At 44.0% G+C, this 19,297-nt stretch overlaps 1 protein-coding gene across 5 annotated transcripts in view; it reads left to right on the forward strand.

Annotated features, from left to right (window-relative positions):
* The first annotated feature begins 2,867 nt into the window (after nt 1-2,867).
* RNASEH2B (ribonuclease H2 subunit B) overlaps nt 2,868-19,297 on the forward strand; it is a 141,231-nt gene continuing 124,801 nt past the window's right edge. The window contains exon 1 of one of the 5 annotated variants that reach the window (XM_064270174.1): nt 2,868-3,290. In XM_064270174.1, coding sequence (XP_064126244.1) covers nt 3,227-3,290 — 64 coding nt within the window. In that variant the 5' untranslated portion in view covers nt 2,868-3,226. The remainder of the gene's footprint in view (nt 3,291-19,297) is intronic. The other 4 variants (XR_010318213.1, XM_064270175.1, XM_064270176.1 and 1 more) reach the window with 4 other exon arrangements.

Genomic DNA, 19,297 nt, shown 5'->3' on the forward strand with positions numbered 1-19,297 from the left:
CTTTTTGCTTTCTTCAGGTATGATGTCCTTGAAGTCATCACACAGCTTGTCTGGTCTTCAGTCATTAGTGTTCAATGCATCAAACCTATTCTTGAGATAGTCTCCAAATTTAGGTGGGATATACCAAAGGTTGTATTTTGACTCTCGCAGACTTGTTATAATTTTCTTCAGCTTCAGTTTGAACTTGTATATAAGCAATTGATGGTGTGTTCCACAGTCAGTCCCTGGCCTTATTCTGATGGATGATATTAAACTTTTCCATAGTCTCCTTCCACAGATGTAGTCCATTTGATTCCCGTATACTCCATCTGGAAACCCTGGTGGCGTACTGGTTAAGTGTCTACGGCTGCTAACCAAAAGGTCAGCAGTTCAAATCCACCAGGTACTCCTTGAAGACTTTATGGGGTGGTTTTACTGTGTCCTATAGTGTCGCTATGAGTTGGAATCGACTCGACGGCAATTGGTTTGGTTTTGGTTTTATATTCCATCCAGTGAGGTCACATATATAGTCACCACTTGTGTTGCTGAAAAAGGTATTTGCAATGAATGAGTCATTGGTCTTGCAATCTCTAATGTCCTTTCTATCACCGACATATTTTCCAACTACAGATCCTTCTTTGTCTCCAACTTTCACATTCTAATCACCAGTAATTATCAAAGTATCTTGATTGCCTGTTTGATCAATTTCAGACTGCAGAAGTTGGTAAAAGTCTTCAATTTCTTCATCTTTGGCATTAGTGCTTGGTGCGTAAAAATGAAAATCTTATTAACTGTAGGCATATGGATATTATCCTATCACTCACAGCGTTGTACTTCAGGATAGGTACTGAAATGTTCTTTCCGATGATGAATGAGATGCCATTCCTCTTCAACTTGTCATTCCCAGCATAGTAGACCACGTGATTGTCTGATTCAAAATGGCCATACCAGTCCATCTCAGCTCACAAATGCCCAGGATATTGATGTTTATGCATTCCATTTCATTTTTGACCATTCCCAATTTCCACGTTCCGATTATTAATGCATGCTTGCAGGTGTTTCTTCTCATTTTGAGTTGTGCCACATGAGCATATGAAGGTCCTGAAAGCTTTACACCACGTCGTTAAGGTCGACTCCACTCTGAGAGTGCAGCTCTCCCTGAGTTGTATTTTCAGTGGCTTCTAACCTGAGGGGCTCATCTTCCGGCACTATATCAGGCAATGTTCTACTGCTATTCATAAGGTTTTCACTAACAAATTTTTTCAGTAGACTGCCTTTCTTCCTAGTCTGTCTTAGTCTGGAAGCTCCGCTGAAACCCATACACCATTGGTGACTCTGATGGCATTTTAAATATCGGTGGTATAGCTTCCAGTATCACAGCAACACACAAGCCACCGCAGCACAACAAACTGACCGACTAGTTTTGGGTAAAATATGTAGTATCGTATTACGTGTGTTTGTAATTGACTCACATGGTAGTCTGCTATAAATTTCTCCTGTGTCTTGCTTTTTTCCTATCAATACAAAGGATCAACGTTGCTATATATACATCTAGTTCATTGCTTGGAACTGCTGTATAGTCCATTTACATTATACATTGCAGCATTATTTATAAGTTTGTATTAAACTAAACATTGCACACTAGGGAATGATTAAGTGACCGTGGTAAATTAGCAGTGTGAAATAGCATGCCTTTACTAATGACAGTTCTGAATATCATGGGAAACATGCTTACGATGTTAAGCGGAAAAAGCAGAAAAAATTGTGTTTATGCTATGAAAATAACCACATAAAAATATACATTCATACAGCCAAGGGCTGGAAAAAATCAGAGAAAAATGAAAACAGCTACGTGTGTGAGAGCAAGGGAACTGTGGGTGTGTCTGGGAGTTTGGCCTACATGATAGCTTTTCAGACAGTATAATCTCGAGGGAGAACAGGCAGATCAGGGCAACACCAACCTGCTGCCTACCCTGCCCCAGAACTGGCCTCTGCCACCCCTGCAGTCAACTTTAGCATCTGTCTCATTCCACTGGAAGTAGGAGCGAAGTTAATTATCCGTTCAGAAGGCAGAATGAGATCTCTCTCTCCAAATTTAACTCTCTTCATGATAGAACAAAGCAAAGTAAAGGGCAGGAGAGTTGAACATACTATTCTTCCCTTTGCGCAAAAGTAAAACACATAAGTTTGTATTTGCAGGGGAAGAATTCTGGTAGACAAAGTGTTTACAGTAATTATCCCTGAAGAGGGGGACTGGGGATCTGAAGTAGCACGGAGACTTACTTTTTAAGAAAGAAAGAAAAAAAAAAAAAAATATATATATATATATTTTAAATTATGTACGAGGAATTACCCTTTTCAATTAAAAATTTTATTTTTAAAAGCTTAAATCTCAAAATCCTAACGTTTGAAACATTACTCTTAAAATCCTTTAACTTTTAACTCATCACTCAATCTTCCAAAATAATAAACAAATTCATTCAGACTTTCAGGGCTGCTTACATGTTTTATGAGTCACAGCGCAAACAATATTCTACTATTAACTTTAAAGCAGAATGCAACTGATAATTACTGAGATCCTAGTTACCACGTCTGCGTTCACTAGGACTCAGATGTTACGACCACTGTCCTAACATGGACTCTTCTCCTGGCTTTCCCCCTCGGTGTATAAGGACAGCATTCGTCCCCCAGGCCCACACCCTGGGATCCGGGCCTTGCCCCCCGTGACGCCCTCCCACTTTGGGTCACTCGGCGTCCCCAAGAACCTCGCGGGTGGAGCTGTAGGGCGTTGTGACCGAGCGTCTGCAGCCAGGCCTGGGCCCAGGCGACCCCGCCCGCGCCCGTCGCCGCCGCCGCGTCCCCGGGTCACCGCCCCGCGCGGCCAGCACCTACCACTGGCCGAGTATCGGAGGGGAGAGATCGCGGCCCCTTCCTCCTGCCGGCTGGTAGTGCGTCGGTACTACGGCCGCCTCGGCCTGGCGCTAAACTTAAAAATGACGCCAGGGAAGTGCTGAGCACCAGCAGCCGACCAGCCCCGGAAACGAAACCAAATTCGTACCGCGGGCCGCTTCCTAGCTCTCCCAGACCCTTGGCGCGCCGCGCTACCCGGAATAGACCCTTCTCCCGCCATTTTCGGCTTGTTCTCAGTCGGGACCCGCGCGCAGCCGGCCCCGCGCTCCAAGAGCTGAGGCTCGCGGCTCCGGGGCTCGCCCCGCGTGGTGCTCGTGTCCCGGGATCGGCGGGCAGCATGGCCGCCGCCGTGGACTCTGGGGACGGGCTTCACGCCCGGCAGTACGTGTTCCTGCTTCCAGGTAAACACGCCCGCCGGGAAGGGAGCGCCGAGCCCGGCCTCGGGCCGCACGCCGCTGGGCCGGGAACGCGCGGAGCGGCCAGCGGGGCCGCGCACGACCTGGCGGGCCCCAACCTGTGGCGGGCGCAGCACCCCCTCTGCGCCAGGCCCGGGACCCGCTGCCCCTCCGAGCGCCGACCCACGGCCCTCAGCGCTCGGCCCACACCCCCTCCGCTCCGCGTGCCGGCCCCCGCCGCTCTGCGCTCGGCCCCGGTCTCGCCGCCCTTCCGCGCGCGGCCCTCGGTGTCTCAGTGCTCGGTACGGCCCCGCTTCTCCTCCGTGAGCCAACCTTTGACTCCCCCCGGCCCCCCTCCCCTCCGCGCACCGGCCTCGGCCCGGCTGGCCCCCATGACGCCGCCCCGGCCGCCCTCGGGCCCTCAGTGTTCGGCTCCCAGCCGCTGCCCCACCGCGCGCCGACCCCGGCCCCTTTGCGCTCGGCACATGCGCAGCGGCCGAGGCTCTGTGAGACTGGGTTGTATCACATGTTACAGCTGGATGCCGTTTCCAAAGCCCAAAGCAGGACACGGACCGAGTGTGTCCCTAGCTCGGATCCTCGTGGGTCCCGTGGGCGAGAGGGATCGGCTCTGGCCTGCGGAGGGCGCGGGGGTGGGGTGGGGCGAAGCCTAGGGCGCACTGCAGGGCCTGGGGTTTTGCGATTTGGGTGTAACTTGAAGTGCCCCACTGGGCATTTGGCTTAGGTGCCGACTGATCCAGTAGGCCCGGAGTCGCCTTGGAAGATAGCGCTGTTAGCACGGTCCATGCCCTCTGACAAGCGTTGGGTAGCGAGGCAGTAGAAATTCCCTTGGGAGTAAGGGAAGCCGGATCCTGGTAGTGGTTAGAACAAGGGAGGTTCAAAGCGATTCAGGCCGTTTACCACTGAGGCTGGAGCCAGGCTCTTCCTTGAGGAAGATAACCAGCCCTCCAAGACAGCTGGCTTGGGAGGATGAGCTACCAGTGACGGACGACCAAACGAGAAGGGACCATTAAGTGCCAAATAAAAGGGGTGCAAACACTGTAAAAAGGTTTGGCCTTTTGATACGATAATAGGATTGTGGCGTAACACTGGAAAAAAGGAAAATCCGTTGTTCACTGTTAATTTTGAGATTGAGCTCAGCAAATGCAGGGAGTTTTTGCGGTAAATACGCACTGGTGATGATTAAAAAAAAACACCCGTTGCCGTCCAGTCAACCCTATAGGACAGAGTAGAATTGCCCCCATAGAGTTTCCAAGGAGCGCCTGGTGGATTCGAAGTGCCGACCTTTTGTTTAGCGACCGCAGCTCTTAATCACTATGCCACCAGGGTTTCTGGTGATGATATAGTTGTCCAGTAGTCTAGATTTGTATGGTAAAAAAAAAAAAAAACAGTGCTATCGCGTCGTTTCCGACTCATAGCGAGGATACTGAAAATTGTTACATGGCAGTCTGTGAAGAATTTTGTGTGTGTGTACGTTTGATTTTTCCCCCTTTTATAAAGAGTTATACGTACAATAAAATGTACGAAACTTAAGTGTGCAGCTCGGTCATCTTTTACATATGTACACAGCCCTTAACCATCCCAGGTGGAGACGCAGAATTTTTCCAGCAGGCTCTTCATGCCCCCTCCCTGAATATCTCTAGTAACCTCTATGCTGACTTCCCTTGCCAGAGATTAGGCTTGCCTGTTTCTATCAGTATGTACCCGTGTGTCTGGCTTCTTCAGTTCCCATGCCTGTGACGTTCATCCAGGTGTGTCGCGGTGGTTTTTTTTTTTTTTTTATTGGGTACATTGCACTGATGAATATCCATAGTATTTATCTCTTCTACTATAGATGAACATTTGGATTGTTTTCAGTTTGTAACTATTATGAATTACATTTCAAAGAATACTTTTTTAGGAGGCTTTTTTTTTTTTTAGATAGACATGGCACTCATTTCTGTAGAGTTTATAATCAGGGGTGGAGTTGCTGGGTCTTAGGTATTCATATGTTTAGTTTTAGTTGTTTGTTGTTGTGTGCCATTGAGTCTATTCCAACTCTTAATGACCCCATGTGACAGAGTAGACCCACCCCATAGGGTTTCCTAGGCTGTAATCTTTACTGGAGCAGATAGCCAGGTCTTTTCTTCCCCAGTGTGGCTGGTGGGTTTGAACCCCTGACCTTTCGGTTGGCAGCTGAGCGCTTAACTGTTGTGCCACAGTTTTCCAATTTACACTCCCACTAGCTAGTGTTTTTTTGAGCAGCATATGAGACTTTCTATTCCTTCAGAGCCTCACCAGAGATGTTTGTAGAGTAAAATAGTTACTGAGAAGGTCAGGGTTTTGGCTTCAGTCTAGTGAAGGACTTGCTTTACATGGAGAGTCCTCCTTCGCACTTCCGTCACAGCAATGCGATTTTAAGGATGGGACTCTAATCTTTCAGAATCAAGTGCGTTGTTAATATACAGACACACAAAAAAGCTGAGGGTAATTTGAGTTTTTAATTTTGTTTTTTTTTTCTTAATATTGACATCATTCTTAAAAGTGTGTTTGTATCTTCATTGTATTAAACACTAAAACCCTCGAAAGATTTAAGTATTGATTGTATTCCTGAAAATTGTAGGCTTAGTATATCTACTGCTGGGCTGTGAGAACGGTTTCGGCCCAGTTCCTGTTCTAAGCTGTACTGTAACCGTTTAACTCTCTGGGGGTGGCTGAGCAGCTGTTAGTGAATTGATAATAAAGAACTGTGTGGTCATCCAGGCAGGTTCTGTAACAGCCCAAACTGGAGCATCCTTAGCCTCTAGCTCTTCCAGCCGGCCTCCAGTGCCACCTGCAGGCTCTGAGGATAAGTCCACAAACACACTTTGATAGCTGCTGCTCTGGATCAGGAAACCCCGGTGGTGTAGCGGTTAAGTGCTATGGCTGCTAACCAAAGGGCTGGCAGTTCAAATCCGCCAGGTGCTCCTTGGAAACTCTATGGGGCAGTTCTACTCTGTCCTATAGGGTCGCTATGAGTCGGAATTGACTCGACAGCCCTGGGTTTGTTTTTTTTTTTGGTTTGGCTCTGGATCAGTGGCTCAAAAACTTGAAGGCATCAGAATCACCTGGGGAGCTGGACCCCGCACCCAGAGTTTCTGATTCAGTAGGTTGGGGTGGCCCAAGAATGTGCATTTCTACCAAGTCGCCAGAGGATGCTGCTGCAGGTCCGGGGACCCCACTGGGAGCCTCAGCGGTGAGGAGTAGCAGCTGGGAGCTGGGATTGGGAACAGGAATGGCCAGCCTCGGGCTTAGCTCTCTCTGTGCTGGGCCAGGGTTTACGTGGTGAAGGGGGTACACGGAAGCACAGGGAATGAGGCCGTCTTCACAGATGTGTTTGTTGTTTTTTCCAGTAGGTGGGAAGTCATTCCAGCTAGTTGTCACTGAAGAGGAGGAGAATAGACCCTTGGCAGAGAGCACCATAGCTACCATGAAGTTGCAGCCTTACTAAAGAAAACAAAGTTTAATATAAAAATTTTCAAAACTGTTTGGTGGAGGCAGTCTGTGTTCAGTTTTAAAAAACTTCGGGAATCTGAAGAGCTTACTCTATAGGCTGAAAAGTGAGCACATTAACCAACAGGCCAACAGAGCTTTAAGAGATTTATCTGTGAAACAAATGTAAAATCACCTAACCTTGAGATGATACTTTTTTCCAACATTTAATTCACATTATTGAGTTGCTTACCGTAAGCAGAAAGGGGAATCCCTGGGTGGTGCACGCTATTAATAAACTAAGCTGCTGATCAAAAGGTTGGAGGTTGGAGTCCACCCATAGGTGTCTTGGAAGAAAGGCCTAGCTATATACTTCTGAAAAATCAAACACTGAAAATCTTGTGAAACACAGTTCTATTCTGATAACGTGTAGGGTTGCCATGGGGCAGAATCAACTCGATAGCAATTGGAACTAGAACCATGAGTACTGTGTTCTATCTTGGAAGATATGTTTAAAAATAAGATTTAGGTCTCACCCTCTAGTTTTCATTTTGTCTGGAGAAGCCAAATATCGCAGATTAAAAAAAGCTGCAACTTGGAAGGGACACTTGTGAGGTATTCCGACTTGGGACGTTGATTTTCATAGGCAGGTGGAGACAGACTGCTTCCCATTTCAGCAAAGTAAGCATTCCTTGTAGTTTCAGATGGTGTTAAATGTTTTCTCCAAAATGCCCTGGAAATGATAGCCTATTTGAAGTTACAGTTCTTATAAGAGGCCATTAACATCTTTGGAATGTGGTGGAAGTTTCCATTCCTCTTTGCTTTTCTAATAATAAATGTTTAAGAAATATTTTTTACATGTTTCTGTAGTCCAAGTTTTGTACGCTCATCAGTTTTATTAAGTTGAGGCGGCCCCGGGCGTGAAAGGTGAGCTAGGAACACATTCGCAGAGTGTAGGATGTAAGACTCCGTTTATTGCTTTTGCCTGGGTAATACTGATTACCTGCCCAGCTCCATGGAAATGGTAAAACATTTGGAAACCTTAATGTTAAGTGAGAAAAAAAGGAGAACAGAAATGATCTCAGGACCGTAAAGAAACTCATTTGGGTCCACCTAGGTTGGTCAAAGCGTCCATTAAATTAGATCAAAGTGGCCTTTAGGTTGCATCCTCAACTGCAGTAAAATTATTCCCCTTCATTTAATGAAAATACACATTAGGAGGTATTTTAGGAAGGGCTGTGTTTTTTATCTTTTTTCCTGCACCTAGCAGGAGTCCCTGGGTGGTGCAGTTAAGTACTTGACTGCTAGCCAAAAAGGTTGGCAGTTCAAACCCACCCGAGAGATACCCTCAGAAGATAGGCCTGGTGACTGGTTTCCGAAAGGTTAAAGCCTTGAAAACCTTATGGAGTGGTCCTACTTTATACACGTGGGTTTGCCCGAAGTGGGGATTTATGGGACTCACTGGCAACCAATAACAACGCCATAAGTAAGGGCCAGTTTTTGGGGGGTAGAGGATGAGTTCCTTTTGGGGAGATGAGAATCCCAGGCCTGTCTACCTTAGACAGGGCTGTCCATTTCCGATACAGTAGCAAGCTTTTTATGTGAAACGTAATGATAATCACAAATAATACTAATATCAGATTTGTTTCTCCAAATGGAGTGCAAAACTGGAGGTGAAATATTGTATGAATGGATCCTTTAGAACTATGTTCTAATTAAAGGATTAGAAAAGGAATCAAATTTAAAAGGAGAAACTAATTTTCCTATTTAATGTTGGAGAAAATTTATATTAATGTTATTTCTGATTATAGTCTTGTGGATATACCTTTTTATGAGCCCAAAAGAAATGCTTCTAGTTTGGGGGGGAAAAAAAAAGCGTATGGCAAAGGAAGAACTACTATAGATCTATTTTCATCACCATAAAAAAAAAATCTTTTCCCTCCCTTCCCTAAGGGCATGTCCTTAATCTCAGAAGACAAATTTCAGGAGATATTTTTGTTCCTTGTGAAAGCTCTTTGTGTGTACGTGTGTTGGTGTTTGGGAACAGCCTTTGTAGGCTGAAAGTTCTCTTCCTTCCAGAAGAGTGTATTCTGAAGGGACAAAGCAGCACTTAGCACTAGGGAACCTGGCCAATGCAAGTGCTGATCAGAGACAACCACTGACTACTTGTGCTCAGCTTCTTGGAAAATATTTCATTTGCTGAGTCGTGTCCTGCGAGCAGTCAGCAATGTGGGAGTCTCAGCTTTCCAGCAGGGAGCTTGCTTAACATTTTCCACACGGATCTGCGTCTGGTCTGGCTTTGTCTTTATGAAAACGTTTTTTGGTGGGAAGCTGCCTGGCCTTTCTCACATGGCCCCTGGATCTGCTCCCCTAGCTATGTGAGCACATTCTGAAGTGGATGGACTTAATCAGTTGCCAGATGGTGTAGTCAGACAGCTTCCATAGCCTGAACTTTTGTCCTACCGGTAATTGTTCCTAAAGATCTGGGACATTTATAAGTAAGAACTGGTGACTCCTACATATTTGTCCTTCAGGGCAGAAAAGAAATTCATCAAAGGAAAGTAAGCAGTGTTCATAATTTTCTATTTAAACAGCAGAATAGGCACTGCATGGGTTCTCTCATTGTCTTTAACCATATAGTAAGACACAAGCCACCCAATCAGTGTTCCCTAAAGCTTGGCTATAGATTTATGCTATTCATTTAGATTTTATAAGTCTAATCATTTATGGTAACTCTGTGTCCTTGGGCAAATTGCTTACTCATTATAAAACTCAACTTTCTCACCTCTACAGTGGGAAGAACAGTACTGGTCTCACAGGGTTGCTATCTGCTGGTTCAAGTTACATTTAAGTTCCCTGTTGTATACCAGAGGCGCTATGGTGGTGCAGTGGTTAAAGCACTCAGCTGCTAACTGAATGGTCAACAGTTGGAGCCCACCAGCCACCCCTCAGGGGGAAAGATGTGGTAGCCTGCTTCCATAAAGATTCAGCCTTGGAGACACTATGAGGCAGTTCTACTCTGCCCCATAGGGTTGCTATGAGTTGGAATTGACTAGATGGCAACAGGTTTTTGGTTTGGTTTTACCCCAAGCTCTTAGCTCCAGGCCTGGGACAGAGTAGATATTCAATAAATATTTATTTAAAGAATAAATGTCTCACATTCCATTTCTTCCCACAGTGTCTTTGCTAACACTGTCCTTTTTCCTGCCCCTCCACTTCTATCCAGATTCTTCTCTGTCTTCAAGACTAGGTTTGGCTTTAGTTTCCAAGAAGCCAAGCCATTCCTATTTGCTTCAGCCCAGATTCTCTCTCTTTGAACTCCTGTGACTTTGTATCTGCCTTGTACCCTGTCTGCTCTTTTCCACTTTTTCCACTAAAAATCAAACCAAATCAAACTTGTTTTTGTTGAATTGATCCTGACTCCTGGCAATCCCACATGTTACAGAGTAGAACTGCTTGATAGGGTTTTCTTGGCCATAATCTTCATGGGAGCAGATCACCAGGGCTTTCTTTCACAGCACTGTTGGTTGGGTTTGAACTGCCAACCTTTAGGTTAGTAGACAAGCATAAACCACTTGCACCACCCAGCTCATGTCACCTCCTCCAGGAAGCCTCTCCTCCTTCCAGGCCTTCTCCCTGTTAGTACACAGGCTAGTATGTATCTGGTACTCTGTAGAGACCCCTCTTAGAACACCAAAATGTTTTATCACAATTAATCATTTCATTATAATTTTAATGCAAGCATGGATTGAACATAGTAATGCAGAAAAATATAAAAAGATTTATCCATAATCCTCTTACCTAGGAACAACAATTTTGGAGCTATTTCTTTCCCAGCTTTTTGTGATGTGTGTGTCAAAAAATGAATTCCATTGTTCTTAAATGTTTTCTCATTTTTCTATTTCTGCCTTATTTCATTATGTATTATTATTACTTATTTGCTGTAATAATCACTAAAACACTCCCAAATGTTGAGATGTCCTAGAGTACCCCACAGAAACATGGCGTTCCATGAGGGTACTGTATGGTTCTGTTCATGAAATTCAGCATAGACTTAGAGAAAGGTGGTCAAATTGGTCTCACAGAGAACCGGGGGCTGGGATTTTTGCTCTTAATTTAGATGAAGACAGAAACTCACCCAGCGATATTAACAAAATTGATAAAGAGAATCTACAGGTCCTACTTTGAGCATTGAAGATGTATATATGAGTGTATTTTTTTATATTGTAAAAAAAAAAAAAAAACAAATAGGAAGTTTTGCTCCACAGGGTAGGGGGTGCATATTTGAAATGGATTATTGATAGAAAACAGGCTGCCCACTGCACCCAAGCTTCAAATCTCCGGATGTCCCCTGTAGGGGACTAGCCCTCTTCTCTTAGTTCCAGTTAGAAAAATTTCAGGACAACCTTCTGATTGGTTCCACTGTGGTGGCAGCTGCATTCAGCCCCGCGGCCGTTAACGGTGCAGGGAGGGGCCGGCTGCACTAGAAGCTCACGGTGGGAGAGGAAGAGGACAGAGGGTCAGGGGTGCTTTTCCAGAAGGATTTGGGGAGAGTACAGGACAGACAGCACAAGCGCTCGTAGCTGCTGCGATCGGCTAACAGTATGACGCTGTGCTCCATCCAGAAGGCTTAGCGACTTCCTTAGCCACTGGTGTGGTCTCTTTGACTGTACTGTATGTAGGTCTGATGGAAGTAGATCACCAGGCCATTTTTCCAAGGTGCCTCTGGGTGAATTCTAACCTCCAGCCTTTCATTTAGTAGCATAGCACTTAACTGCACCACCCAGGGAAGTAGGTAAGGCAAGCTTTATTATCCCCATTTTGCAGATCAAGAAACCAGGACTCAGAGAAGTCAAATGATCCGTCCAACAGGCAACAGGAATTCAGAGGCAAAGACTGTTGGCTCTCCTGAGTCCTTCTCCAGGACCCTTGCTCTGTGCCAGAGGCCAGTCTGCTGACTGAATGGTGGCATCTTGCCACTGTGGGAGAGGTGGGGAGAACCGGGAATGGCTGGGGTTCCCTCTGCTGTCAGTTTGATGACCATGGGTGGCGGGTGCCTCTTCTCCTGAAACCAGCTGCTATCCGCATCCCAATCAGGCCTGGTCTTTCCACCCTCCTAGATTTTCCTGCTTCCCAGGTAGTCGAAGCCATTAGCTCCATCTGTAAATGTTGCTGGTCTTTGTGACTCTGAGTCACCTCTGAATCTGAAGGTTTCCATCAGCTTCTTCCTTGGTATAGAGACCATTGCACGAAACGTAGCTTTGATGGGGGCAGCCCTGAAAGACCAGAGGTTTTATCTTTTATGGTCTCTGAAGGCCAGCCCACCGACACACCCCCTCTAGCTTTTCCAAAAAGTCATACTTAGAGGAAGCTGTTCCTTGGGAATTATTTTCATAGTGCATGCCTGGCTCTAGCCTTCTTGGTTTGCCCCTGCAGTTTTTGAAGGAGTGGAGAGCTTCAAAGCCAGATCACTTTGGTGGCAGTGGTAATATTTTGGGAGAGGTAGGCATATAATTATTACTGAAACGAGCATTCCTGGAAGCGGCCTATAACTTGACAGTTCTGTGGATTTGTCTTGCACCCATTGTGTTTGTGTCATAGCAAGTGCTTCCAACACAGATTCCCTGGTGATCAGACAGGAGGGAATGGGGGTCTGAACATAGTCTAATGGCCGAAGTCTACAGAAATGAAGTGGGACCTGTGTAGCACACGGGATCGCATGAGCATCACAGTGATAATCTCATCCCCCTTTTTTTCTGTTGGATCTTCTTAAGAAACCTGAACGGCCTCGGTGAGGTATTTAAAAAGGAACTGAATGGTGCGCGGAGTCTGTATTTTCTCTTCTGTGTAACGGCAGAGTGTGCATCTCAGAGCTCATCTCCTATGCACCAAACAAATGTCAGACAGAGTCGGGAACAAACGGCCATTGCTGCCAAGTCATATGAACACTTGACAAATGGGTGGCTTTCTGCTGTCTCGTGTCTTTGAACTTTAAATGATAAGAAGAAGCTTGTCTTCACCAAGAGAGGGGTAAGGAGGAGCTGCCAGGTTTTAAAACTGGTTGATAAATAACTTCATCTCAGCTGTCCAACAACCTCATGTATGTAGCCTGCAGATGAAAAATAATGTACTGTTATTGCTTACACAAGACCTCGTGACTAACTTTTCAAAAGTACAGAATGGTTGTCTCCACGTTGATACACGATGTGTACCCTAATTTAAAATATCACAGATAACTGGGGTTGTACGCAGCTATACCTAGGATATTGTCATCTCTAAAAGAAAGATTAGTTTTAGGGTCCTTAGGTGGCACAAACAGTTTACTCTTTACTACTAACTTAGCGGTTGGTGTTTTGAACCCACCCAGTGATAAAAAAAAAAAAAATTTTGCGTGGAAGAAAGGCCTGGTGATCTGCTTCCATAAAGATTAGAGCTAAGAAAACCACATGGAGCAGTTCTACTCTGTAACATGTAGGGCTGCCAAGAGTCCGAATTGATTTGATGATAACAGGTTTGTTCCCCCCCGCCCCCACCCCAGGGCAACCACTTAATTTGTTGGCCAAACCAAGACACTTTTGAGAATGAAAGGTGGCGCCATGCCTCATTCACTGGGACACCAGGCATAAATTGGGACTCTACTGGACAAATCAGAACATATGATCACTCTATGAGTCGAAAAGAGCCACTCCACTTCTGTTTGCCCTTCCTGTGAAAGTATGGAACAATGATCCCACCTCCTTCCACTGACTGTAAGGTTGGTTCCTAAGAGGGCAGAGCCTGAGCATCTTACCCTTTTCTATCCTCCTACCTTGCAGACTCATCATCTTCCTGGCTAACCTAATGAGGAGTGGGAACAACCTCCAGGATTTTGCTTATAACCCAACACTCTTTCCATATATGCCTGACCAATGCACCATATTGACTTCGACTAGCCAACTTTCAGCTGCCAAGATCTTGGATGTTCCCCAAACTGACCTCCAGGGTTTGCTTGCTCTCTTCCCTCCAGCTCAGCCTCTTTTCTAACATAATGTCTTTCCCTCTCTGTCCCCTTAAGGGGGTGTGATCCTATCCTTTCAACTTGCAGGGCTCCCATTTATCCCAATGAAGCCCCCAGTTTGCCTAGTAAAGTGCTCCGTGAGGCGTGATAGCTCTGTTATTTATATCTGTTCTCTGTGTAGTTATATGCAGAGCAAGAGGCCATTGGATCTTCTGGTGACAGCAAAAAAGGGAATAAGGAGTATTAAATTCATGCAGATTTAGAACCCCGGTGATTCTGTTACTCTGGTAAGATTGTCATAAGACTTAAGAAAATGGCCAGGGTGGATCCAGGTTTTGTATGGTCTAAAGCTTATAAAATTGTTGTTGGTAATCGCTGTTGAGTTGATTCCAACTTACAGTGACCCAATGTGTTATAGAGTAGAACTGTTTCATAGGGTTTATAATATTGGCTGTAATTTTAATGGAAGCAGATCGCCAGGCCTTTTCTTTCATGGCGCCGTTGGGTGAGTTTGAACCACCAACAGTAGAGCACAAACTGTTTGCACCACCTTTGTTGTTGTTAAGTGCCACGAGTCAGCTCCAGCCCATATCGATCCCATATGTAACCCCATATACGTGAGGATCTTGTGCCATCCTCACGATTGTTGCTATCTGAACTCATTGTTGCAGGCACTGTGTCAATCCATCTCACTGAAGTGTTCCTCTTTTTCGCTGACTCTCTGCTTTACCGAGCATGATGTCCTACTCCAGGGACTGGTCCCTCCTGATAACATGTCCAAAGTACACGAGACAAAGGCTTGCAATTCTTGCTTCTAAGGAGCATTCTCTGTGCACTTTTGGTTTTGAATAGGGAGATTAGATTTGTTTTCTTGTCATTGGTCAAGCTTGGCCAATCAGTTTTTATCAGTAGATATTTCTTAAATTCTGAACAAATTTCTCCCGTCCTTCTTTTATGTAGTTTTTGATCCTGCCTTTTTCTCTCTTGCCTTTGCAGCTCTCCCTCCATCCTTTTCCTTCTGATGCACCCCTGGCAATGTGGAAGTGGGGTCAAGACAGCTGATCAGATGACCCTTCCGTTGCCGGGACTGAGGAGGACAGGACAGGCAGGGGACAGATGGGTTTGCAGTGTTTGTGCCACAGGAGAACAGCCATATCCAGATAGTCATTGTGCTTCAAAGCTGCACATTTTTTTTTTTTTGGCTGTTTCTTTTTTTTTAAACTGTGCTTTAATTGAAAGTTTACAAATCAAGTCAGTCTCTCATACAAAAATTTATACATACCTTGCTATATACTCCTAGTTGCTCTCCCCCTAATGAGACAACACTGTCCTTCCCTCTACTCTCTCTCCTCGTGTCCATTCGGGCAGCTTCTGGCCCCCTCTGCCCTCTCATCCCGCCTCCAGACAGGAGATACCAACACAGTCTCCTGTGTCCACTTGATCCAAGAAGCCCGTTCTTCACCGGTATCATTTTCCGTCCCAGATTCCAGTCCAATCCGTGACTGAAGAGTAGGCCCCAGGAATGGTTCCTGTCTTGGACTAACAGAAGGTCTGGGGACCATGACCTCCGGGGTCCTTCTAGTCCCAGTCTGACCATTAAGTCTGGTCTTTTAACGAGAGTTTGAGGTCTGCATCCTTCTGCTCTCCTGCTCCCTCAGGGGTTCTCTATTGTGTTCCCTGTCAGGGCAGTCATTGGTTGTGGCTGGGTACCACCTACATCTAGTTCTGGTCTCAGGCTGCTGTAGTCTCTGGATTAGGCTCATAGTTACCTTGTGTCTTTGGTGTTCTTCATGCTTCCTTACTCCAGGTGGGTTGAGACCAGTCGATGCATCTTAGATGGCTGCTTGTTAGTGTTTAAGACCCCAGTTGCCACTCTCCAAAGTGGGATGCAGAATGTTTTCTTAATAGGTTTTATTATGCCAATTGACTTAGATGTCCCCTGAAACCAAGGTCCCCAAACGCCTGCCTCTGCTCCGCTGGCCTTTGAAGCGTTCAGTTTATTCAGGAAACTTCTTTGCTTTTGGTTTAGTCCAGTTGTGTTGACTGCTCCTGTATTGTGTGTTCTCTTTCCCTTCACCTAAAACAAACCTTATCTACTATCTAAATGGAAACCCTGGTGGCGTAGTGGTCAGGTGCTGCAGCTCCTAACCGAAGGCTTGGCAGTTCAAATCCGGCGGGTGCTCCTTGGAAACTCTACGGGGCAGTTCTACTCTGTCCTATAGGGTCGCTATGAGTTGGAATCAACTCAACGGCACTGGGTTTGGTTTTGGTTTTTTACTATCTAATTAGTGAACACCCCACTCCCTCCACCATCTCATAACCATCAAAGAATATTTTCTTCTCTGTTTAAACTGTTTCTTCAGTTCTTAATACAGTGGTCTTATACAATATTCGTCCTTTTGCAACTGACTAATTTCACTCAGCATAATGCCTTCCAGGTTCCTCCATGTTATGAAATGTTTCATGGATTCATTATTGTTCTTTATCAATGTGTAGTATTCCATTGTGTGAATACACCATACTTTATCCATTCACACAGTGATGGGCAGCTTTGATGCTTCCATCTTTTTGCTATTGTAAACACAGTGCTTCAGTGAACATGGGTGTGCATATATCTGTTTGTGTAAAGGCTGTTACTTCTCTAGGTTATATTCCAAGGAGTGGAATTGCTGGATTGTATGGTAGTTCTATTTCTAGATTTTTAAGGACTCGCCCAATCAATTTCCAAAGTGGTTGTACCATTTGACATTCCCACCAGCAGTGTATAAGTGTTCCAGTCTCTCCACAACCTCTCCAACATTTATTACTTTGTGTTTTGGAATTAATGCTAGTCTTGTTGGAGTGAGATGGAATCTCATTGTAGTTTTGAGTTGCATTTCTCTAATGGCTAATGATTATGAGCATTTCCTCATGTATTTGTTAGCAGCCTGGATGCCTTCTTTAGTGAAGTGCCTGTTCATATCCTTTGCCCATTTTTTAATTGGGTTGTCTTTTTGTAGTTGAGTTTTTGCAGTACCATAAAGATTTTAAAGATCAGGCTCTGATCAGGAATGTCATAGCTAAAAACTTTTTCCCAGTCTGTAGGTAGTCATTTTATTCTTTTGGTGAAGTCTTTGGATGAGCATAGATGTTTGATTTTTAGAAGCTCCCAGTTATCTGGTTTCTCTTCTGCATTTTTAGTAATGTTTTGTATACTGTTTATGCCATGTATTAGGGTTCCTAGCGTTGTCCCTATTTTTTCTTCCATGATCTTTATCATTTTAGATTTTATATTTAGGTCTTTGATCCATTTTGAGTTAGTTTTTGTGCATGGTGTGAGGTATGGGTCTTGTTTCATTTTTTTGCAGATAGATATCCAGTTATGCCAGCACCATTTGTTAAAAGGCTGTCTTTTCCCCAATTAACTGACTTTGGGCCTTTGTCAAGTATCAGTTGCTCATATGTGGATGGCTTTATGTCTGGATTCTCAATTCTGTTCCATTGGTCTATGTATCTGTTGTGTAATGGTACCAGGTTGTTTTGACCACTGTGATGATATAATAGGTTCTAAAATCAGGTAGAGTGAGGCTTCTCCCTTTGTTCTTCTTTTTCAGTAATGCTTTATTTATCCGGGGTCTCTTGCCCTTCCATATGAAGTTGGTGATTTGTTTCTCCATCTCATTAAAAAAAGTCATTGGAATTTGGATCAGAATTGCATTGTATCTATAGATCCCTTTTGATAGAATAGACATTTTTATAAGGTTAAGTCTTCCTATCCATGAGCAAGGTATGTTTTTCCACTTATGTAGGCCTCTTTTGGTTTCTTGCAGTAGTGTCTTGTAGTTTTCTTTGTATAGGTCTTTTACATCTCTGGTTAGATTTCTTCCTAAGTATTTTATCTTTTTGGGGGCTACTATAAATGATATTAATTTGGTGATTTCCTCCTCAATATTCTTTTTGCTGGTGTAGACAAATCCAATTGATTTTTGTATGTTTATCTTCTATCCTGATATTCTGCTGAACTCTTCCATTAGTTTTAGCAGCTTCCTTGAGGATTCTCTAGGGCTTTCTTTGTATAAAATCATGTCAACTGCAAATAGATATACTTTTACTTCTTCCGTACCAATCTGGATGCCCTTTATTTCTTTGTCTAGCCTAATTGCTCTGGCTAGGACCTCCAGCACAATGTCGAGTGCGAGTGGTGATAAAAGGCATCCTTGTCTGGTTCCCATTCTCAAGGGGAACGCTTTCAGAATCTTTCCACTTAGGGTGATGTTGGCCGTTGGCTTTGTATAAATGCCCTTTATTATGTTGAGGAATTTTCCTTCTATTCTTATTTTGCAGAGAGTTTGTATCATGAATGGGTGTTGAACTTTGTCAAATATCTTTTCTGCATCAATTGATAAGATCCTGTGGTTCTTGTCTTATTTATGTGATGGATTACATTAATTGTTTTTTTAATGTTGAACCATCCCTGCATACCTGGTATGAATCCCACTTGGTCATGGTGAATTATTTTTTTGATATGTTGTTGAATTCTATTGGCTAGAATTATGTTGAGGATTTTTGTATCTAAGTTCATGAGGGATATAGGTCTATAATTTTCTTTTTTTGTGGTGTCTTTACCTGGTTTTGGTATCAGGGATATGCTGGCTTCATAGAATGAGTTTGGGAGTATTCCATCCTTTTCTATGCTCTGAAATACCTTTAGTAGTAGTGGTGTTAACTCTTCTCTGAAAGTTTGGTAGAGCTCTGCAGTGAAGCCATCCAGGCCAGGGTTTTTTTTTTTTTTGTTGGGAGTTTTTTGATTACCTTTTCAATCCCTTCTTTTGTTATGGGTCTATTTAGTTGTTCTATCTCTATTTGTGTTAGTTTAGGTAGGTAGTGTGTTTCTAGGAATTCATCCATTTCTTCTAGGTTTTCAAATTTGTTAGAGTACAATTTTTTGTAGTAATCTGATACAGTTCTTTTAATTTCAGTTGGGTCTGTTGTAATATCACCCATCTCATTTCTTATTTGGGATGTTTGCTTCCTGTCCTGTTTTTCTTTTGTCATTCTGGCCAGTGGTTTATCAATTTTGTTAATTTGTTTAAAGAACCAGCTTTTGGTCTTGTTAACTCTTTCAGTTGTTTTCCTGTTCTCTAATTTGTTTAATTCTGCTCCAATTTTTATTATTTGCTCTCTTCTGGTGCCTGAGGGTTTTTTGTTGTTGTTGTTACTCTCTGTTTTTTCAAGTTGTAGGGATAGTTCTTTGATTTTGGCCCTTTCTTCATTTTGTATGTTTGAATTTATTGATATAAACTGACCTCTGAGCACCGCTTTTGCTGTGTCCCAAAGGTTCTGATAGGAAGTGTTTTCATTCTCATTGGATTCTATGAATTTCTTTATTCCATCCTTAATGTCTTCTATAACCCAGTCTTTTTGTCCAGTTTCCGAGTATTTGATTTCTTTTCCCTGCTTTCTCTGTTATTGATTTCTACTTTTATGGCCTTATGGTCAGAAGAGATGTTTTGTAATATTTCGATGTTGTGGATTCTGCAAAGGCTTGCTTTATGACCTAATATGTGGT

Source organism: Loxodonta africana, chromosome 17, assembly GCF_030014295.1.
Source record: "Loxodonta africana isolate mLoxAfr1 chromosome 17, mLoxAfr1.hap2, whole genome shotgun sequence".
Taxonomy (NCBI): domain Eukaryota; kingdom Metazoa; phylum Chordata; class Mammalia; order Proboscidea; family Elephantidae; genus Loxodonta; species Loxodonta africana.